Source organism: Mobula hypostoma, chromosome 2 (assembly GCF_963921235.1).
Source record: "Mobula hypostoma chromosome 2, sMobHyp1.1, whole genome shotgun sequence".
In the NCBI taxonomy this organism is placed as follows: Eukaryota; Metazoa; Chordata; class Chondrichthyes; order Myliobatiformes; family Myliobatidae; genus Mobula; species Mobula hypostoma.
In genome coordinates, this window is record NC_086098.1 from 172440200 (window position 1) to 172464131 (window position 23932).

Sequence of the window (23932 nt, forward strand, 5' to 3'; positions counted from 1 at the left end):
TGATTTTTATACACAAAGAGTGGTAGATGCCCGGACACTGGAGGTTGAGGGGAGACCAGATAGATGTTGAAAAGAGGCATAGATAGAATAGGCAGCCACTATCCCTTTCTCAGGGTTGAAATGTCTAATACTGGGAGTAAGGCATTTAAACTGAGAGGGGGTAAGTTAAAGCAGATGTGCAGGGCAAATTCCTGGAATGCATTACCAAGGGTGGTGGTGGAGCCAGATATGGCAGAAACATTTAAGAGGCTCTTAGAGAGGCATACTCAGGGAGTGCAGGATATGGGCATTGCGTAGACAGAGGGGATTCATTTACTTAGGCATTTAATTAATCTGGCACAACATAGTGAGTCGAAGTGTCTGTTCATAAGACCATATGACATATTGTTGGGGCAGAATTAGGCCATTTGGCCCATTGAGTCTGCTCCGTCATTCCATCGTGGCTAATTTATTATCCCTCTCAACCCCATTCTCCTGCCTTCTCCCCATCAATTTTGATGCCCTAGCTAATCAAGAATCTACCACCCTCTGCTTTATAGATATACCCAATGACCTGGCCTCCACAGCCACCTGTGGCAATGAATTCCATATTCACCATCCTCTGGCTAAAGAAATTCCTCTTCATCTCTGTTCTAAGCGACATCCTTCTATTCTGAGGCTGTGTCCTTTGGTCCTAGACTCCCCCACTATAGGAAACCTCCTCTTTGCACCCACTCTATCTAGTGCTGGAGTTCCCAACCCTTTTTATGCCATTGACCCCTACCATTAACCTGGGAACCCCTGGTTCTAGGCCTTTCAATATTGGGTAAGTTTCAATGAGATCTCCCCCAGCCCCCCCCCCCATTCTTCTAAACTCCGATGCGTACAAGCCCAGAGCATGTGCTGTGTTATTCTATGCTCTGTCACCTACTGTTGTACCTGGCTCAATCAAATATCACAAACTGTTTAGGTTGTACAGAGTGTGTGGAAAGTAACCAGAAATTGTCAGGGAAAGATTCAGCACAGAACTCTTTAGATGTCTTTGTGATTTGGTGTTCTATATTCTGTATTTTTTTTTTGCCTTTTGTGCGATTTGTTCTGTTTATGTGTGTTGGGGGTTTGATATTTTTCTTTAAGTGGCTTCGATGGTTTTGTTTTGTGGCTGTCAGTGGGGAAGACGAATCTCAGAGTTGGATACCGCATATGTACTCTGATAATAAATGGATGTTGACTTTGGAAAGGTATTCAACAAATAAGCTTTATTTATTTAATTGCAGTTAGAAGGAAAGTGTTGCTCCACACTAACAGACCCCACAGTGTACATTCCTTATGGTAAGCACTGGCCAGTGAGCAAGTAAACCGGATGATCGGAGGAGAGCTCAGTATGCGGTCACACTGATGGAAGCTGCTCGGAGTTTTTGTCGGCATGATCACCAGCTGCAGGAGGTAGTGGATACGGCGGGCATCCTTATTCAGCACCGAGTGTTTAAGCATGCGATTGCACCATCCTCCGCTACCACAGCTTGATTCTATTTCCAGCTCTGTAGCTTGAAGTCCTGCCTGTTCATTGTAGATTCACCCAGTGAAGAGTGAGGCCACTCAGCCCTTTATGTTTAGGTAGGACAAAGAAAACATCAGTGAGACTGTCCCACTTCCCAGTTCCCAATCCACAGCCCTGTAGATTATGGCCCTTTAGGCCAAAAGGCATAGGAGTAGAACTAGGCCATTTGGCCCATCGAACTCTTGCTCACCATGATACAGATAAAACCCCTCCTCCTGTAGTAGGTTCACACTCCCACTAATCTTGTCTTGCAGTGAGTACAGTGCATTACAGATCCAGAAATCACCGATCGGGGTTCAATTCCCACCTCTGCCAGTAAGGAGTTTTTACGTTCTCCCCGTGACTGCATGGGTTTCCTCCACATCCTTCGGTTCTCCCCCCGCCCGCATTCCGAAGGCATACTGGTTAGGATTAGGGTTAGTGAGTTGTGGGGTGAGCATGCTATGTTGGCACCAGAAATGTGGTGACACTTGCAGACAGCCCAATACATCCTCAGACAGTGTTAATCGCTGATGCAAACAACATATTTCACTGTATGTTTCGATATATGTGTGACAAATAAAATCTTTTGAATGCCTCTCTAAATTATCTTAAGTAGAGTCACTGACCTCTCTAATTAAGGAATATAATTAGAAAATAAAATTTTGTCAGCACCAGGAGACAGATAGCTGTGTCGGTCAGGATGTGCCCTCATCCCTTCACTGAAGGTTTGGGGTTGATGATCCCAAGTACATCCGCAGGTCTGCGATGGTGGATTTGATAATCTTGGCAGGAACGGTTTCCATGTTCAGACGCTGGTAGGCTGCGTACCGGTGACAACCTCCGAATGAGTAGTAATAATCTCCACCTTGTTGACCCTTAATCCATAAGACGTCAATCGGAGGCACTTTGTGCAACTCTTCTGGGTTCTGAGGAAAGAAACAAAAAAGGAGTTGCAGCGCTTTTCTGTTTTAGCAGCGTACAGTGTGGAAAATCAACCGGCCTTTCCCCTGCATAACCAAGAGCAAGTGGGAGAAGCAGGTTCGTGGGGGACAATCATGGTGCCAGGGTGTGGATGAGAAAGGAAGGGGGCCCTGGATAGGCTGGTAAATCCATGATGTTGTACCAATACTAAACGGCAGGGTAGAGCGGCTAGAGTGCCAACCTGCCGTGCCAGTTTTCAGGGTGCAATTCCCACTGCTGTCTGTAAGGAATTTGTACGTTCTCCCCATGACCTTGTGTCTTTCTTCCTAACGTTCTGGTTTCCTCCCACATTCCAAAGGTGGACAGATTATATAACCATATAACAATTACAGCATGGAAACAGGCCATCTCGGCCTTTCTAGTCCGTGCCAAACTCTTACTTATTAGTAGGGTAATTGGTCACATGAGTGTAATTGGGCACCACGGGCTCATTGACCCAGCAGGGCCTGATACTGTGTTGTATGTCATTCCAAAGATATATAATTATGGTTAGTAATTTGTGGACTGCTGACCCAAGTGACATATTTATTTACTGATTGATTGAGATACAGTGTGGAATAGGCCATTCTGGCCTTTCAAGCCGTGGTGCCCAGCAGTTCCCTGATGTAACGCTGGCCTAATCATGGGATAATTGACATGACCAATTAACCTACCAACCGGTACGTCTCTGGACTGTGTGAAGAAACCGGAGCACCTGGAGGAAACCCACACGGTCACGGGGAGAACGTACAATCTCCTTACAGGCAGCGGTGGAAAATGAACTGTAAAGCGTTTTGCTAACCACTATACTAACGTGCCATCCTCACTGTATGTTTCGATATACATGTAACAATAAAATAATCTTTCTGTTATTTTCTGTGTATCAGCAGTATCTCTCCATTCCCTGTGTGCTGTTTACTTGGAGTTCAAAGTTCAAAGTACATTTATTATCAAAGTCTGTATACTTTATACGACCTTGAGATCCATCTCCTTACAGGCAGCCACAAAGCAAAGAAACCCAAATGAAACCTGCAAAAAAAGATTGTTGAACACCCAGCGTGCAGGAGATAAACAAATCATACAAACAATAAAAGTAAGCAAGTTTCACACGAGCAAGGATTCCCTGGGGTATATGAAAATAATGTTGGCTGAATCTTACGTTAGCTGCTATCACTCTTTTCCTTTGAATGGGATTTCCACGTTAGCAAACTGGACAGGCTCAGTTGCCAGGCCAGCCGGCCAGAGGACTGTACAACCTGTGAAACTGGTGCCATCCTGTCTGATTGCAAGAGATGTCCCCATTGGACTTGATGGGCATCCTGATCTGCATGGACCCATTGAGCCAAGGAGGCTTTTTGTGTGCTGTCCTCTTCTTTCCCCAAGCAGGTCAGTTTGATCAATCATTTTAGTTAGCCCTCCATGGTCCTCTTATTACCCCTGTTACTGCACAGCACTGTAAACACTTTAAAACACTGTTTACATTGTGAATATGTGCTGGTATTTATGTATTTAAGCACATTTTATTCCATATCTGTACTTCTATCTCTATTTTTATACACTCACTGGCCACTTTATTAAGAACCTCCTGTACATAATAAAGTGGCTACTGAGTGTATGTTTATGGTCTTCTGCTGCTGTGACCCCTCCACTTCAAGTTTTGATGTGTTTTGCATTCAGAGATGCTCTTCTGTACATCACTCTTGTAATGTGTGGTTATTTGATTTACTATTGCCTTCTTGTCAGCTTGAACCAGTTTAACCATTCTCCTCTGACCTCTCTCATGAACAAGGCGTTTTCACCCACAGGACTGCCCTTCACTGGATTTTTTTTTGTTTTTGTTTTTCAAACCATTCTCTGTAAATTACAGAGACTGCTGTGCGTGAAAATCCCAGGAGATCAGCAATTTCTGAGATACTGACTGCTCCATCTGGCACCACGGTCAAAGTCACTTAGATCACATTCCTTCCCCATTCTGATGTTCGGTCTGAACAACAACTGAACCTCTTGACCATGTCTGCCTGCTTTTATGCATTGAGTTGCTGCCTCATAATTGGCTGATGAGATATTTTGAATTAATGAGCAAGCAGGTGTACCTAATAAAGTGGCCACTGACTGTGAATAGTGAGTAAAGTTGATCCTTTATCCTTAACATACGACTCTCGGTTATCAGTTAGGCAGCTGCACCCATTGGCAACAAGGCTAAAGCTGCAATAACGGACCAGTCCTGAGAAATGGGACCTCTGGGGGAGCACTGGTGTGAATCCTGATATGGGTGAGGGCATTTATAAAGGGCACATAGAAAGACAAGGAAGTGTGTCCCACTATTTAATCCGGAAAATAAAAAAATCAGACAGTGGACGTTGAAGAGCAGAAACAATAACCCAAAATTAAGTGGGTTTAGACTACAGGAAATGCGAGAGGGAGCGGGAGTCTGCAGGGAAAAATACCTCTACTCAGTCTGCACAATGAGTGGTAGCACTGAAATGGCCAAATAGATTCTTAAGATGTGTTTCTTGAGGGAATAGCACAAATCCAGGAAGTTGATAGTTAACTCATACAAAGCACTGACCCATCCCATGTTGAGTATTGTTTACAGTTCTGGGCACTGTACCAGAGGGGGGATATCCTGACCTTGGAATGAATACAAAGGGGAGCAAGTAAATTGTCAAATGGGATTAGACAGCTGAGCTATGAAGAAAGACAAGGGATGTTTACGTTGGACTAAGGCGACACCGGCTCAAGGTTAAATATGCCTTGATTACAAAGTCCTCATCCTTGTTTTCAAAACCTTTTCACGATCTCGCTCCTTCCTATCTCTGTAGCCATCTCCTGCCCAATAGAACGCCTAGATTTTGGCAATTGCCCAACTCTAGCTTCTCTGCACATCCAACACTGGCACCATTCGCAGAGGCCCCAAATCGCTGAAGTCCACTCATCCTGAACCTTCATTTTTCTCCTTTGCTATTCCCAAATCCCACTTCCTTCGCTATTCCCAAATCCCACCTCCTTCAACGTTCAATATCCAAAGTAAATTTATCATCAGAGTACATGTATACTATCCTGAGATTCATTTTCTTGTGGACATTCACAGTAAGTACAAGGAAACACAATAGAATCAACAAAAAAACGTGCACAACAAAGACAGACAAACAATCAATCAGTTCAAACGACAACAAACTCTGCATATACAAAGGTAATAATAAATAAATATTGAAAACATGAGATGAAGGGACCTTGAAAGTGTGTTCATAGGTTGTGGAATCCGTGTTGGGGTGAGTGAATTGAGTAACGTTATCTCCTCTGGTTCAGGAGCCTGATGGTTGAAGGGTAATGATTGTTCCTGAACATGGTGGTGTGGGACCTAAGGCTTCTGTACTTTCTTCCCAATGATAGCAGTGAGAAGAGAGCATGGCCTGGATGGTGAGGATCCTCAATGATTGATGCTGTGTGGCAATGCCCCTTGTACATGTGCTCAGTGGTGGACTGGGCTGGATCCACCACTTTCAGGAGCTATTTCTGCTTTTGAACATTGGTATTTCCAGGTTGTGATGCAAACAGTTAGGACACTCTCTACCTATCCAGCGACGAAGTCTGTGGATTAGTGGTTGACTAGGTTCCCTTGTCCAACTATCTAGAATGCCAACTTCTGAGCTGACTCTCCATTGGTTGGATGGCAGAGGCGGTCCATAGAGTCATTCAGCATAAAAACAGGCCCTTCAGCCCACCTCATCGATGCTGACCAAGATACTCACATAAGCTAGCCCTCTTTGCTCTCATTTGGCCCATATCCCTCCAAACCAGGGGTTCCCATTTGTTTTTTATGCCAATGAGCCTTACCGTTAACCAAGGTTGTCCGTAGACCCCAGGCTGGGTACCCCCGTCCAAATGCCTTTTCAGAATCAGAATCTGGTTTAATATCACTGGCATTATGTCGTGAAATGTGTTGTTTTGCAGTTGCAGTACATTGCAATACATAATAACAGAAACTATAAATTACAGTAAGAAGTTTCTATAAAAAAGAAAATTAAATAAGTGAGCAAATAAGCAAAATAAGATAAATAAGCAAAAAAAAGGAAAAAATACTGAGATAGAGATCATGGGCTCGTTATCCATTCAGAAACCTGATGGCAGAGGGGAAGAAGCTGTTGCTAAAATGTTGAGTGGGTGTCTTCGGGCTCCTGTACCTGCTCCTTGATGGCGGCGATGAGAAGAGGATATGTCCTGGGTGATGGGGGTCATTAGTGATGGATGCCGCCTTTCAACCCATGATGAAGCTGGCTGACTTCACAACCTATCCCGTGCGGTGCCCCCCCCCACCCTCCATACCAGATGGGGAAGCAACCAGTTGGAATGCTCTCCACAAACAAGGGACAACCTGCAGATGCTGGAAATCCGAACAACACCCACAAAATGCTGGAGGAACTCAGCAGGCCAGGCAGCTTCGGCCTGAAATGTCGACTGTACTTTTTTCCATAGATGCTGCCTGGCCTACTGAGTTCCTCCAGCATTTTGTGTGAGGATGCTCTCCATGGTACATCTGTAGAAATTTGAGGGCGTCTTTGGTGACTTACCAATCCTCTTCAAACTCCTAATGAAATATAGTCACTGTCGAGCCTTCTTTGTGATTGCATCAATATATTGGGCCCTGATAGATTTTCAAAGATGTTGACACGCAGGAACTTGAAAGTAGTCACCCTTTCCACTGATGATCCCCTCAATGAGGACTGAAAAGCCTTAACTCACTCAACCTATCCTCAAAAGATATGCTCTCTAATCTAAAAAGAATCCGGGTCAATCTCAACTGCACCGTCTCTAAAGGTTCCATATCCTTCCTGTAATGAGGCAACAAGAACTGAACACAATATTCCAAGTGTGGTCTTTGTAATTGCATCAATAATTTTTCAACAATGTTATTGAACACTGTTCATCTACTTACCTTAGCAACTTCCTCCATATACCATCACCATTGGCCAGAAGATTGCCCTTCAGATCTCTTTAAATCTTTCCCCTCTCTCTTTAAACCTTCACCCTCTAGTTTTTGGCTCCCTTTCTCTGGGAAAAAGACCAAGTGCACTCACCCTATCTAGGCCCCTCATGATTTTATACACCTCTACAAGTTCCATATTCCTAGAAAGATTAGATTTAGGTCAGCACTACTGCCCTGTTTACATTTCTCACCGAATCAGTAAAGCAGTTGACATAATCGAAGACCGCACCCACCCCAGACATTCGCTCTCCTCCTTTCTCCCATCGGGCAGGATACAAAAGCCTGATAGCACGAACCAGCAGGCTCGAAAACAGCTTGTACCCCACTGTTATCGAACTCTTGATCTCCAGATCTACCTCGTATCTTGTATCGTACTTGATCTACCTTGTACTTTATTGCTTAACTGCATTGCACTTTCTCTGTAGCTGCTGCACTTTATTCTGCACTGTTATTGTTTTACTGGTGGTACAACACTTTGCAGCACCAGTGACGGAAAGATTGGGGTTCGCTTCCCACCGCTGTCTGCAAAGAGTTTGTACGTTCTCCCCGTCACTGTGTGGGTTTCCTCTGGCTGCTCCGGTTTCCCCCCACAGTCCAAAAAACATTCTGGTTAGGGCTAAGGCTACTGAGTCGTGGGCACGCTGTGTTGGTGCTGGAAATGTGGCAAAACCCGCAGGCTGCCACCCAGAACATCCTCAGAATGTGTTGGTCATTGAATCAAACAATGTATTCAACTCATGTTCTTCATATTTATTGCTTATTTATTATCACTGTTATTATTTCTTTCTTTTTGTATTAGCAGTTTTTTGGCTTTTGCACACTTGTCCAAGTTGGTGTGGTCTTTCATTGTTTCTATTGTGCTTATTACTCTATTATGGATTTATCAAGTATGCCCGAAAGAAAATGAACCTCAGGGATGTATATGGTGACATGTGTGTACTTTCATAATAAATTTATTTTGAACTTATTTCACTGTATGTTTGATGTATACGTGACAAATAAAATAATCTTAACCGTAATTCTGTGTTCCACAGAGGTTTGTCCCAGTCTGCCAAAGCTCTCCCTCAATCTCAGTCCTTTGAGTCCTGCCAACATTTTTGTAAATCTTCTCTGTACTTTCTGCTGACATTTTCCTATATGATGGTGACAAAGCTGTAGGCAATACTCTAGATGCAGCCTTAACGTCTTCCACAACTCAGCTGCTTGTTTCCACAACTCGATGGGCTGAAGGGCCTGTACTGTTCTGTAACGTTCTCTGTTTATTGCAGTCCCACTTGTGGAAGGTTTCTGCGTACAAAATGACTGTGCTTTCAATGCAATAGTGTTTGCATTTTGAAAAGTCTTCTTCGGTTGTAAATGGGTGTGGTACATAAGACCACAAGACACAGGAGCAGAATTAGGCCATTTGGCCCATTGAGTCTGCTCCGCCATTTCATCGTGGCTGATTCATTTTCCTCTCAACTCCATTCTCCTGCCTTCACCCCATAATCTTTCATGCCTTGACTAATCAAAATCAAGAACCCGTCAACCTCTGCCTTAAGTACACCAGTGACTTGGCCTCCACAGCCGCCTCTGGCAATGAATTCCACAGATTCACCACCGCCTGGCTGAAGAAATTCCTCCTCATCTCTGTTTTAAATGGACGTCCCTCTATTCTGAGGCTGTGCCCTCTGGTCCTAGACTCCCCTACCAAAGGAAACATCCTCTTCACATCCGCTCTGTCTCGGCCTTTGAACTTTTGATAGGTTTCAATGAGATCCCACCTCATTCTTCTAAATTCCAGTGAGTACAGGCCCAGAGCCATCAATCCCTGCTCATATGATAACCCTTTCATTCCCGGAATCATTTTCGAAAGCCTCCTTTAAATCCTCTCCAATGTCAGCACATCCTTTTTTAAATAAGGGGCCCAAAACTGATCTCAATACTCACCAGTCCTTTATAAAGGCTCAGAATTACATCCTTGCTTTTATATTCTAGTCCTCTTGAAATGAATGCTCACATTGTATTCACCTTTTTCACCACTGAATCATCTTGATAGGTGCCACACAAATGAAAACTATAGCTGTTTAATGAGCCCCCCCTGCCATTCTTAAGGGAACAAAGTAACTTAAGCATAACAGGCTTTTCCAGTCCAGTGAGCCTGCACCACCTGGTACACACATGTGAGCAATCAACATACCAACCCATACGTCTTTGAAATTGGGAGGAACCAGGAGCACCCACAGGAAACCCACACAGTCACAGGGTGAATGTAGGAACTCTTAAACAGCGGCAGGAACTGAACTGGGTCACTGCTGTTGTAATAGCACTGTGCTACTGTGGCACCTCCGTCACGTCTCACCACTACAGGAAAGGATTTTTTGAAGGAGGGGTTTCTAAAGTATTTTTGCCTCAACATTAGTTGGGGAGGATGGTTTATAATGTTTTTTTTAAATCATCTCAGTATTTGTATATCTAAATACCTGAATGGGTTTACAGCGGTCGGGTCATTCAAATGTCAGCACGTCCAGGACATCCGTGCCTGCCCACTCAACCATGGACATCCAGAATTTACTGACAGATTTGGTACGCCGAGCCCCTCTGTTCCCTCAGAGGATCCCCAGGTTTGGAATGCTGAATCCCTCTGTTCACTGGGAGGATGTCCACGTTGGAAGCCCCTCACCCTGGGATTTCCCAGTGCTACACAGGGAATTGCCTCTTGGATCCTGCAGGGGTCAGACTTGAGGCAGGATCTTGACCCCTATCATTGGGAAAAGACTTTACTCCACCAAGAAAAGATAGATATATGTATTTAAAAAAGTACATTTTGGATTATTTTCAGGTTAAAAATTATTTATAATTGTTTTGTGCGTTTTAATATTTTTAATTTTTAATCATTTACATTTAAAAATAATTTGCAACTTTGACCTTTGGCAAAGTTGGGGCAGGGTTTTGCCAGCTAACAAAGCAGTTTTGGAGGGTCTGAGCACAACCAGATTCTACAGGCCTGTCTATTTTCCTCCATATATGCTGCCCGACCTGCTGAGTTCCTCAGTGTTTTGGGCGTGTTACACAGGAGTGTGAAGCTTTCAGTTCCTCTGCCAGAGGCCCCTATCACAACCAAGACCCGGGAGTCTGAGAAGCTGTGGGACGAGAATGACCCTCAGAGGTACGAAGCAGGATGTGAGAGAGAACCATGGGTGGCAATTTGGTAACCGGTCACAGTTATTACCCCTCAGCCATCAGGCTCCTGAACCAGTGGGGATAAATTCACTTGTCCCAGTCACTGAACTGTTCCCACAAGCTATGGACTCACTTTCAGGGACTTTTCGTCTCATAAATATTGCTTATTTGTTTATTAATTATTGCTTTTCTTTTGTATTTGCACAGATTATTGTATTTTGCACATTGGTTGTTTGTGCACCCAGTTGGATGCAGTCTTTCATTGATTCTATTACTGTTCTTGGATTTACTGAGTATGTCTGCAAGACAAAGAATCTCTGGGCTGTGTATGGTGACATACATGTAGTTTAATAATAACCTGACTTTGAACCCGCAGTGCAGCTCTCTCTTAGAACCACCAGGAGGCTCAGCCGATGAGTTTGTGCTCTAGTGTTTGGGTGGGGATCCAAACCAAATATGGGCCTTGTTGATTCAATTACTGTACCCAGGGGAGTGGCAGGAAGCACCCAGAGAGTTCGTAACCATTATTTTTAGGGTGCAGTCAGCCTCGTGTCAACAAAGAAGAGAGACTGCAAAGACAATGGTCCAGATGCAGAGTTTCCATTCGAAATGTCGACAATTCATCCCCATCCCCCCATTTCCTTAAGGTTGTTATAACTGGGGGGGGGTGGGAGGTAGTGTTGGTAATGGGCACAAGCTCCCGCTACCTATTAAATGCTCCCAATGGTGTGCATCTCAAATAGCCTCTGACAACCAAGTCCAGCTCCTGGCCTTCACGTGTGACTGAAGGCTGACTTATACTTGTGCATACTACGTAAGTGGGCTACGCTGTTGTGAGCATTTATACTTGTGCGTTGGTCTGTCTGCGTCGCTCAGCAATTGACTGCCAAAATGCTAGTTGGCGGTGGGGTTTCTATGCTACTGTGTTGAGTTTCTTCGTGTTGAAACTCAACACAAAGAAACTCAAACTTCAACCAATGGCGACTGAAACTGAAGGAGGATGAATTTTCTGTGCTTGTCCGGCCATTGAGAGACATGGACAAGGAAACGCCTTTCAAATATTTTCGGATGTCGGCAGGTAGATTTGATGATTTGGTTCATCGTCTCCAACCGTTTATTTCGCGTCAGTGTACGCACAGTATACTCAGAGACTGGCAATCACCATTTTGAGTTTTAGCTTCAGATGGAAGTCAACAGGCCGTAGCAGCCAGCTACAAACTGGCGTCAAGCACAGGGTCTTCCATAATTTCGGAGGTCTGTAAAGCCTTATGGAAAGCATTGCAGCCAGAGTTCCTTCCCTGCCCTTCAGTCGCCCAATGGGAAGCTATTGCAGCGTAGGAGGAAATGTGATGCTACCAAATGGACCAATCACAGTTGTTTGGTCTGCATTGCCGCGACACAGAGTTACATTTTGGGAGAGGTGTGCGTCAGACTACAGCGTAGGGTACGCGGCTACGCCGTACCTATGGCGTACATTTGACGCACAAGTATAAATCAGCCTTTAGTCACGAAGCCCGGCGGAACCATTTCTACTGACAGGAGAAGGGGTTACTGGTGCCTTAAAACCAGTCACTTCGGGCAGATGGGGCTTGTCAGTCATGGTAGGCAGCTCATCTAGGGAGAAGGAAAACCGATCTCAAATCTCCACTGCTTTGCGGTTGTACCCACTCATGGGGAAGACTTCGGGTGTAAACCCCGAGGAAAAATCCAGAGCTGGAGTCCATGAGGCAGTCCTACGTTAAGCTCAACGCTGACTGGCAACTCCTGTGACGCTGCTGGTGGTCTCTGCCCTTCGTTTGGGTTCATCAGCTGTGTGGAGAGGGGGAGCCCACTGGATGGGCAGCAGCGTGCTCTCCCTATCGTACTGCCGCGGCGGAGACTACTAGGGCGCAATATTGTGGTCAACCCCGACCAAAGGAGAGCCTCTCATTTCCCCACAGATGCTGCTCAATCCGCCTAGTTATTTGTTGTTCCTGATTTTAAAAAAAATTGTAGTTTATGTTCAGTTGATAGCATTTGCCCCATTACTAACACATGATGGGGCTATTTGCGGAACCCGAAGCACGTTAGAACTGAACAAAGAACTATAAACATACTACGCATAAGAGATGCTGGAAATCAAGAATAACACCCACAAAATACTGGAGTTACTCATCAGATAAGGCAGCATCTACGGAAAAGAATCAAAAGTCGACGTTTCGAGCTGAGACACTGTGTCGGGACCAGCATTTTATGCGTGTTACATATACAGTACATATTACGCACTTTATATAAATCGGGCATGTTTGTTCTCCGCTGAAGCAATCCCCTAGGAATCTGAGACTTAATTCATTTGCTAGCTACACACTGTCTTGAACCGGAAGATATCGAAGCAGGAAGTTCCCAACGCTTGTTAATATCACAACTCAATTAACAATAACGTTTAATTCCCTAAACCTCAGACTACCTGTATAAACATCATCGTATTCCTATAAACATCTACAAAAGCTAATGTGAAGAAGATGAGAATTCAGATTTTAACTGGCGGGTACGTTCAATCACACCCGAACTCAATTAAACTTGTTAAAGTGAGGATTAGTCCGGTATTTCTAGCTGATAGCCACTGGAGCGGATCCTGTTCACTCAGGGAGTCCCTGGTGAGTTTAATTCTCGGTACGAATAAATAGAGTATTACAGTACAGATACAGACCCTTCGGCCCATCTAGTCCGTGCCGATTGTTATTTTGCCTCGTCCCGGCGAATAGATTCATACAACACAGAAACAGGCCCACTGACTGTTCAGACACTTATACCTTTATGGTTTCCATTAAACTCTTGACTTTATCTTCGTCCAAGACGGGCGGGAAAGGTCTGATGAGGATCCTCATGGGTATATCGTGAGTGTCTGGGACATTCTCGGAGTGGATGCTCTGAATCGCTCTCGCTCCCTCCTCACCGAGTTTGCTGAGGTGCGGATCGCCGGCACTCTGCATGCCTCTTCCTCCGGGGATGTTGCAAAGTGCGGGTAAAGTTTCCGAGCACCGGAGCGCGGCAGAAAGTTTGCTGGCGAACAGCAGACGTGGATACATTGTATCGTTTACAATTGCTACACACTCAGGACTGTCCCATTCTCAGAGAAGGGGAAACGCTGAAAGAAAATCATGGCAAACACCTTACACGCACCGAATAGGGACACGCGTTTCCATCCGGATTCAAATCAGAGACTAGTCATACCTTTCTTTCTGAATGCTCGGCCTTTAATTAAGTCTCTATAGTTAGTGAATCTAATTGCACGACGAATAATTGCCCTCTCCAAATAGGGGGTAGTTATTGCCTTTTTTTGCTAAGTCATCCTGAATAGTATTACTTCAACTTTTTAGTTCGGGGTGATTCACCGGTGTCGCTAAACAGACGTGCTTCTATTGAGATTCGCCACACTGTCACTTGTAGAATGCGGCGCACTGGGCGATACCACTTAAGAATTATATTACGGAGCGAGTCCGTCTTTGCAGATAAAAATCTGTTGTAAGCTCTCATAGAACACAGCATAGAATAGGAACAGGAACGGGCCCTTCTGCCCACGATATCTGTGCCGGTCATAGTGCACAATTAAACTAATCCTCCATCCTCCTTCCTCTATCTATTCATGTATCTGTCGAACTGTCTCTAAATGCCACTCACTGCAATTCAGAAGAATGGGGGGGGGGGAATTTCCTTGAACCCTATCGAATGTTGAAAGGCCTAGATAGAGTGGCTGTGGAGAGGATGTTTCCTGTGGTGGGGGAGACTAAGACCAGAGGACACAGCCTCAGAAGAGAGGGGCTTCCATTTAGAACGGAGATGAGGAATTTCTTTAGGCAGAGTGTGGAGGTTCTGTGGAATTCGTTACCACAGGCAGCTATGGAGGCCAAGTCATTGGGTGCATTTAAGCCAGAGGTTGATAGATTCTTGGTGTGTCAGGGCGAGAAGGGTTACGGGGAGAAGACAGGGGATTGGGACCGAGAGGGAAATCGAGCAGCCGTGATGAAATGGTGGAGCAGAGTCGATGGGCCAAGTGGCCTAATTCTGCTCCTATATCTTATGGACGTGTCCTCTTCTCATTGTTACTGTCAGGAAGGAGGTACCGGAACCTGAAGGCACACACTCAATGATTCAGGAACAGATCCTTCCCCTCTGCCACCCGATTTCTAAATGAACATTGAACCCATGAACACTACCTCACTGCTTTTTTTCATTTCTGTTTTTGCACTACCTATTTACGAAACTATTTACTAGACAAATATACTTAATGTAATTCTGTTTTTTCCTCTATATATTTATCATGTATGTCATTGTACTGCTGCCATAAAGTCAACACATGTCAGTGTTCCTGAACCTGATTCAGATTAAATGCCACTGTCGAATCTCGTTCCACCACTCTCCCCGGCAGCATGCTCTCGGTGTGAAAAAAACTTGCCTTTAAATCTCTAAGCTGTCCTCTCTCACCTTAAACACATTGCGTGCTCTTTAGTATTTCCACCCTGGGGAAGACTATTTTATAAACTTCCTTTTTAAATTTTTTATCAAAATGTCCTCAGTACGCACCGCATTACCACACTTCTCCCCTTGGTTCCCTCTCCTCTGATGTTCCCCCTTCAATGTTCCCTCTGATTTTTTTTACAGCTGTGCAGACTAACCATTGCTCCGATCAGAAAATTTTTACACGGCGTGAAAGCAGTGCGGTACTTTGCCATATGAATATTCAGAATGAAAATTGAAAAATTACATACTTTTGATTTGATTTACTAATTGAAGGGTATAATGAAATACAGTACAGCAAAGAAAATCTTTCACCTTTTGTAAACTTTTTCTAGCTGTGTCCGATTCCAGCTTCGTGACAACAAAGGCTGAGTTTGCGGGAGCATTTCAGTGACTGCGCAGCTGACACTTGTGCAGCTTCGAGGGAGCAGTGTCCTCCTTTGCCAAAGTAAATCAGAGTAAATTTATTACCAATGTACGTATACTCAATGGTCAGTAAAAACTGCCGATCATTGAGGTCTCCCTCCACCTATTTGTGACACATACCGGGACCATTGCAGAGGAGGGCCCCAAAGCATTGTTGAGGATTCCTACCCCAATCTCTCTGACTCACTACGGTCAGGAAGGAGATACAGGAGCATCAGGACCAGGACTGTCAGGCTGGGTAACAGCTTTTTCCCTTGGGTTGTGACACTAATGACCTGTCACCACTGAGGTCTTGTCACTAGGACAGTGATCTGTTTGCTGTTTACCTGTGCTAAGCTTTACTACATACATCTTGAATTGTATTTTATTAATTTATTTATAGTATAATTTGGGGTGCCAGTGTGGAGATACATCTCTGGCAAAGGAGGTGTAAGGCGCTCCTTCTCTCCGCTAGCCCGCAGGTCACCCTTGGGCAAGGTGTGGCAGCTGCTTAGCCCCCGAATCAGGGTCACGTGAAGCCATGGGAGCAGGTGGCGGATGGTCATATGAGCAGCCGGTGCAGATCACAAGTCCTGGTTATGTGACCACTGACACCAGGCAGACAATCTCTGAGGAGTATTGATAATGGCTGGGGTCACCCATCTTGGTAAAGACACTGCCCAGAAGAAGGCAATGGCAAACCACTTCTGTAGAAAAGTTTGCCAAGAATAATCATGGTCATGGAGAGACTATGATCACCCACATCATACGACACAGCACATACTGAACGAACGACAGTACAATATTTGGTTTGTGTTCTGTGTGCGATATATGTTTTGTGGGTGCACCGTGGTCCGGAGAAACGGTTATTTGTATATAAGGTTTGTCCATCATCATCGATGAAGACCTCGACACCATTAGTACTTTTTACAAGGTTGACTTGTTAGCTCAGCGCTGCTGATGTCACTGCACCACCAGCAGGCTTTGATAGTGTCGAGACTAGCGCATGATTTGGATTTAGGTGAGGGAGAGTTGTGCAGCATCAGCCTCACTGTCTCTTCCCAATTCCCATCTGGATCCAGTGACAAGACAGAGTCGAGACAGCTGGATATGGGACTAGGCGCAGTGGATGACCAGGACGTCTTCTGTGTCTTGTCCTGCTCTACACATTCCACAATGCTTGCAGAGACCGCCTTCTTGACCGTTGGACCTTCCATTGGTCTCGTCCGCTCAATCCGCCGGAGTCTGTCTTCGCATTCTGGGATAGACAACTCCCTATCTCACCGAGGGTTTGAGACCCGTCAGCTACCCTTACCTGCCAGGTGGGGACTAAACGTGGACTAACCACCTTGAAGAGGACGTGTTCCCCCACCAGAGGTGCTACCCCTCCCTGACTCCCCATACACCCCTGTTTGTATATATGTACAGTCAGAGGACAATAAACTTGAACTTGAACACTTCGTTAGTGATGAGTACCTTATTACTCATATGTTCATGGTCTTCAGCTGCTGTAACTCATTCACTTCAAGGTTTGAAGTGTTCTGTGTTCAGGGATGCCCTTCAACACACCACTGGTGTGAGGGATATTTGCATTAACAAGTAGGTGTACAGGTGTACCTAATAAAATGGCCACTGAATGTATGTCACCATATTCAACTTCAAGCTTCATTTTCTTTCAGGCATTTACAGGTAAATAAGGAAATACAATAGAATACAATACTGTACATAAAGATAGACTGACAAACAACTGATGTGCAAAAGAAGACATTGTGCAAATATAAAAAATAATACTGAGATCATGAGTTGTACAGACGTTGAAAGTGAGTCTGTAGGTTGTTGAATCAGTTCAGAGTTGAGGTGAGTGAAGTTATTCTCGATGGTTCAGGTTGTCGGGTGGTGTGGGATCTAAGGCTCCTGTACGGAAGATATTACTAATGGAGAGTCACTCATAAGTGTTTGCCTTACAACTTAGTGTTTTTTTAATTTACATATCCTTTCAAGGAATCTGTGATGATTGTCCACTCCTACAACTCGATAACTCCCCTTTCAACCAAGGAAGGAAAAATACTGCACTTTTCCAAAAATATTTTTTTCATCATTCTTTCCAAATTGCTTTACACCGAATAATGTGTTACTGTGCCTCAACTCTTCACCTGGCATCCAGGAGCACATTACTGGGTGTAAAGCAAGGTTGGAAGAACTGATGAGGTTAATACTCTTGGGAAAATGCAGACTGAAACCCGGACTTTCCATGTCCCTCCACAGATACTGCCTGACCCCCCCCCGAGTTACTCCGGCAGGCTGTTTTTTTGCTATGTATTTTTAAGATGTGTGTTGGCACGTGGCCAAGTGGTTAAGGCGTTTGTCTAGTGATCTGAAGGTCGCTAGTTCGATCCTTGGCTGAGGCAGTGTGTGTGTCCTTGAGCAAGGCACTTAACCACACATTGCTCTGCGATGACACTGGTGCCAAGCCGTATGGGTCCTAATGCCCTTCCCTTGGACAACATTGGTGTCATGGAGAGGGGAGACTTGCAGCATGGGCAACTGCTGGTCTTCCATACAACCTTAACCTTCCAAAGTGCAAATCCATGGTCTCACGAGACTAACGGATGCCTATTATTTTAAGGTGTGATCACTGTGGTGATGTGGGAAGTGAGGCAACCAATTTCTGCACAGCAACCACCTTCAGAAATTAATGGGAAAATGGTTTCTCTACACTTCCAGTTGCCTTGGTAAAGCAGCCAACATAAAGACCTCAACCATCCGGATATTCTCACTCCCCCCACCCCTCCCATCAGAGTGTTAACTCCAAAGACATCACCACCAAAAAATAGCACTACAGTCAGTGGCCACTTTATTAGGAACACTTGTACCCTTGCTCATTAATACAAATATCTAATCAGCCAATCGAGTGCACCAACTCAATGCATAAAAGCGTGCAGACATGATTTGCTGGTCAATAGTAAATGACTACATTCCCAAGAATAAATTACAATACTGTTTCAGCATAAATGATTCATTTTAACTTGGGGGAGAAAGCAAGATTCTAGGATCTGAGTAGGTTTACATTATTATAGGTGAAGGTACGGACAATCAATGGATTTGGGGTTTGGATAATAGCCACTTTATTAGGTACATCTGTATGTCTGCTCTTTAATGCAACTATCTAATCAGCCAATCATGTGGCAGCAACTCAATGCATAAAAACATGCAGACATGGTCAAAAAATTCAGCTGTTGTTCAGACCAAATGGAGAAGAAATGTGACCTAAGAGACTTCGACTTGGTGGTTTGAGTATCTCAGAAACTGTTGATCTCCTGGGATTGTCACGCAAAGCTGTCTCTGGAGTTTACAGAGAATGGTGCGAGAAAGAAAAAAACATCTGGTGAGCGGCAGTTTTGTGGGTGAAAACACCTTGTTAATGAGGGATGTTAGAGGTGAACGGCCAGACTGGTTCAAGCTGCCAGGAAGGCGAGAGTAACTCAAATAACCAGGCGTTACAATAGAGGTGTGCAGATGAGCACTTCTGAATGCACAACATGTCCAACCTTGAAGTGGATGAGCTACAGTGGCTGAAGATCACAAATGTACAGAAATATACTCAGTGGCCACTTTGTTGGGAACTCCTGTATCTAATAAATTGGTCACTGAGTGTAGATGTGTCTCTCTGGATTGCAAGCCCAAGTGGCTGGAGTGGTTTTCAAATGACAAGTGTCTGTCCAGTGGTGATGATACTGCACAACCACTATTAATAATAAAGCACCACTGTAAAGTGTCTGAAGATTCTCCACTCAAACCTGGGTACTTTTAAAGCAGAGGTTGATAGGTTCTTGATTAGTAAGGGTATGAGGAGAAGGCAGGAGATTGGGGTTGAGGGATAGTAAGTCGGCCATGATGGAGCAGACTCGATGGGCTGAATGGCCTAGCTCTGATTCTAGGTCTTATGGTCTTAGACCTGCCTGTATCCCAGTCGCTGGACCCATTCCCAATATCCATGATGGAATGGTGGAGTGGACTCGATGGGCCAAATGGCTGAACTTTGTTCCTATGTCTTTATAACCTTGTATTCAATAACTTCCAAAAGGGTCTTATGGTCTTAAACGTTCCCCGTACTGAGATTGCAGTCTGTTGCTGATTTCCATTAACCTGCTGTTCAATATAAAAGTAAGGTCTATTCTAGGAAGTGCCATTAATCTTTGACCCACTCCATTAAATAAACCAGCTCTCTCATTTCCCTGTTGTTTATATTATGGTTCCAATACTGATTAAAATTGGACAGCCTCAAGGCTTCAATTTGTTTTCTTAAACTTTCTACTGGCAGTGATTTGGAACTGAACTGAGGTCATTGAACAAACTGGGAATCAAAACATTTGTCCGATGCCCATTTTTTCTCAAATAACTCACTGGCTGTTTGGAAATTTAAACCTACACTATATCTAGTAGCTTTCAACACTAATATTTACTGTCTGGATACCTTTTTCCAAGCCAATGCATGAATTTCTGTACAGTGGAAAGAACTGAAGGGTCTTGACCTGAAACATTGGCTGTCCGTTTCCCTCCACAGATGCTGGCTGACCCACTGAGTTCCTCTAGTAGTTCTTCTTTTTCTTCGGATTTCTGCATCTGCCGTATTTTACTTTTGTTCCCAATTGATCGTACTTCAAGTTCAAGTTTATTGTCGTAGGTACACAGGGTATAAGCGCCATGAAAATTAGCTTTTTGCGCAGCAACATAGTAGATTACAAACATGATAAACGCAGGTTGACATAGACTTAAATTAACGTTAATTATACATGCTGGCCGGTGGTGTAGTGGCCTCACTGGTAGTGGACTTTGAGGTGAACGGTGCCAGAGTTCAAATCCAGCTGGCTCCTAGCGCCCGTTCCATCCGTGCTGGGTTGAGCATCAAGCTAGCAGCTCAGCCTCATGAAACAAAACAAATGCTATAGAAACAGCAAGGTTACCACCCAATGTGCCACAAGGCACGGAAAGGAACAATACATAATCTACATGACAAAATAAATTAACATTACTGTAAGTAAAGAGAAAAAGGAAATGTACTTCGAGGTGGTGTGAGGGTTTTTCAGGGCTCTTCAAGAACCTGATGGCAGTGGGAGCAGAAGTTCAATGATTAAAGTTCAAAGTAAATTTATTATCAATGTACACGTATAGGTTCAGTTTCCTGCAGGCATTCATAGTAGAATAATGCAATAGAATAAAATCAGTGGAAAACTACACACAAAGACTGACCATCAACCAACATACAAAAGAAGACGAAGTGAGTAAATACAGAGCAGCTTTTTTGTAGCAGCGACGCAGTACGTGACAAGCATGACACAGAAAGGTTGACATAGAATTATACATAACTTACACAACAAAATCAACTAACACAATAACTTTCATGCAGGTGGAGAGATGAAAGAAGTGTAGACTGAGCCAGTGTTAGAGTAGCTCAGTGGTTAGCACAACGCTTCACAGTACCAGCGACTCCAGGTTCAATTCCTGCCGCTGCCTGTAAGGAGTTTGTATGTTCTCCCCGTGACTCTGTGGGTTTCCTCCGAGTGCTCTAGTTTCCTCCCACTGTCCAAAGATGTACTGGTTGATAGGTTAATTGGTCATTGTAAATTGTCCTGTGATTAGACCAGGATTGTTGGGTGGGTGGTGTGGCTCGAATGGCCTGTTTCATGCGGTAATCTCGATAAATAAATAACACGATGACTGTGGGGAAGAGGCTGCTGTTGAACTTGGAGATGTTGTTCCTCAGGCTCCTGTGCTTTAAGCCTGATGTCAGCATCAATAAGGGAGTAAATGTGCCCATGTCCAGTAATGCACTTATTTACTCAGAGATCGTCAACTCTGTGAAAGGCATCCTTTGGTCAGCCCGAGTCTTATAGGCCATTGAGATGTCTGTTGAGGAATGGTGCTGACTGGCTCAGTCCAGGCTGCAGGAGTAGGTGCTGAAAGACACACTGAAGGCTGGTGTAGCCGCCCCAATGGCTTGGTGGTGGAGGGCCGCAGTATTGGGTTCTTTGACTACCGGAGAGGGAGGGGCCGCATTGAGTGAGGAAAGCCCTCAAGCATTGTGGTTGTGTACCACCTTAGAGGGGCCACATGAGTGATTTAAAGTCCATTTATTATCAAAGTATGTATGCAGTATTCAACCCTGAGATTTGTCTTCCCACAGACAGCCACAAAACAAAGAAAGGAAACTATGGAACCCATTCAAAGAAGAACATCAAACCCCCAACATGCAGAAAAAAAGAACAAATTGTCCAAGCGGCAAAAGCAAAATAAAAAGAGTGAAAAGCACAGAGTATAAAACACCAAAACACATATTATTGAACCAGCCTAGGCATTCAGTTCCGAGCTCAGTCCGATCTAGTTCTGTCTCATTCGTTACCTTCAGGCTGCAGAGCTGGTCCACCCTGATCAAAATTGCGCAAAATAGGGAGCGACCAGAAACCAGAAACACATCATAACGTGAACCACGTTGATTAAACCCAGGACTCCAGCACCGTCCTCCAGCTGTGTTGAGCGAGACCACAGTGCTATTGGTTTTAAGGAATGTGATGGAAAACTACTTAACACATTGTCCATGAATGAAAAGGCATTGCATGGCTTATTCTTGTAAATATTTTTATTATTAATAAAGTTCATTTAAATATTAAAAACAGTAATCGCAGTGGTAGTGTTGGAACCACATTCAATAACAAGCTCTCTGTGATCATAGAGGTAAATACATTTCACTGAGGTTACCCAATTCCCTCCCAACCCTAACGCTCTTCAGCCCCACCCCAAATATTCCACCATTAGATCCTCAACACTAAACTGCTAAAACAGACTAGCCAGTTTCACATCCAATCCCAGCGGGAGATGAGTGGAGAGACATGGTCTCCTGTTCCTAACATGGACAGACAGAGGTGGGCGTTGGTGAACAGCTGCATGTTTGTTGTTGGGACCATGGTAAATCTAATTCCTGATGCATCATGAGGGTTTTGCTGGCTATCCCCTTCTCACTGTATATCTGAGGCTCTTATGACTATAATAGAGATCTCACCACTTGTGTGCAATTTCAGCTACAGAAACTCCAAGCTCATGAATCCAGTCATAAATCCAAACGCAAAATCCCAAACCCCCTCCAAACATTATTCCCTTAGCCACCGTAGCAAATTGATTGTTAAAGGAATAAGTGGGTCACATGGTATTTTTGGACTGGACTGGAATTTTCCTGCCAAGGAAATTCTGTCAGTATCCCTGCCTCATTAACAAAGTGACCTCCAGTCTACTGAAGGGCAAGAACATAGGACACTATGCTGATAACTCTGAACTGATTCCACAACCTATGGACTCATTTTCTAGGACTTTATAGCTCATGTTCTCAGCATTATTTATTTATTTGTTTGTTTACTTAGTTTATAATTTTCACAATTTGTCCTCTTTAGCGCCTTAGTTTGTCAGTCTTCATGATTTTTTTTGTTGATTCCGTTGTATTTCTCTGTTCTAGTCTGAATGGCTGTAAGAAAATGAATCCCAAGATATTATGTGGTGATGTACTGCCTACGTTCTTGGATAATAAATTCACATTGACCTTTGAACTTTTTGAACCTTCACAGAGAAGACCTCATAAAAGTCTGTCTTGGAAACGGGTCTCGGTGCCTAAGTCTCAGAAGGATAAAGAGCGAGTATCTCAACCACATAGATGACAGCAGGTCAAGAAACGGTCTCTTCGTGATCTTCTCAAGGGCAGTTAGGAGGGGTGATAGACAGTGGTCCAAGCAGTGATGAGCACCTTGAGGTTACAACAAACAGTGAAATGGTAGCCTCAATGGAGGGAGTGATCTTTGCTTCAGAATCCAAATCCGAATCAGGTTTAGTTTCACTGACATATGTTGTGAATTTTGTTGTTTTCTGGCAGCAGTGCAGTGCTTTAAAATTATGATGTCACAATAAGAAATATGAATAAGTCATGCAGAAAGTGAGGTGGTGTTCATTGGTCCATGGTCTGTTCAGAAATCTTGTGACAGAGGGGAAGAAACTGTTCCTAAATTATTCAGTGTGTGTCTTCAGGCTCCTGTACCTCCGACTGGATGGTAGCAATGAGAAGAGGGCATGTTCAAGATGGTGAGGGTCCTTAGGACCATAAGATAGAGCAGCGGAATTAGCTCGGCTCCTGGAATCTGCTCCATCATTCCATCACTGCTGGTTGATTTTCCCCGTCAACCCCATTCTCCTGCCTTCTCCCCGTGACCTTTGACTCTTAATGATGGATGCCGCCTTCCTGAGGCATCGCCTATTGAAGACGTCCTCGATAATGGGGCGGCTGATGGAGCTGGCTCAGTCTACAACCCTCTGCAGCTTTTTCCTGGTCCTGAGCGTTCGTGAACCCGTACTTGTCTCGC

General features: G+C 44.3%; 1 protein-coding gene across 3 annotated transcripts; it reads right to left on the minus strand.

The window, feature by feature from the left end:
* Positions 1–914: 914 nt before the first annotated feature.
* Positions 915–13798, minus strand: srxn1 (sulfiredoxin 1 homolog (S. cerevisiae)). 3 transcript variants are annotated; one of them, XR_010021251.1, is made up of 3 exons: positions 13424–13798; positions 2149–2448; positions 915–1584 (listed from the first exon to the last, which is right to left on the minus strand). XR_010021251.1 is itself a non-coding variant. In XM_063074179.1 (3 exons), exons 1-2 carry the CDS (start codon positions 13697–13699, stop codon positions 2239–2241), a joined length of 486 nt encoding a protein of 161 aa, XP_062930249.1. In that variant the 5' UTR covers positions 13700–13797; the 3' UTR covers positions 918–1584; positions 2195–2238. The 3 variants fall into 3 exon arrangements, 2 of the variants coding, with proteins under 2 accessions (XP_062930244.1, XP_062930249.1); XM_063074179.1 differs by having other exon boundaries at positions 918–1584; positions 2195–2448; positions 13424–13797; XM_063074174.1 differs by having other exon boundaries at positions 917–2448; positions 13424–13797.
* Positions 13799–23932: the final 10134 nt, after the last annotated feature.

Excerpts from the sequence above, each read along its gene's own strand:
- srxn1 (XM_063074174.1), bottom strand. The coding sequence starts at position 13,699 with ATGTATCCACGTCTGCTGTTCGCCAGCAAACTTTCTGCCGCGCTCCGG. Across the intron at positions 2,449-13,423 it reads GTTTAATGGAAACCATAAAG|AACCCAGAAGAGTTGCACAA; the intron begins GTATAAGTGTCT and ends TTCTTTCCTCAG.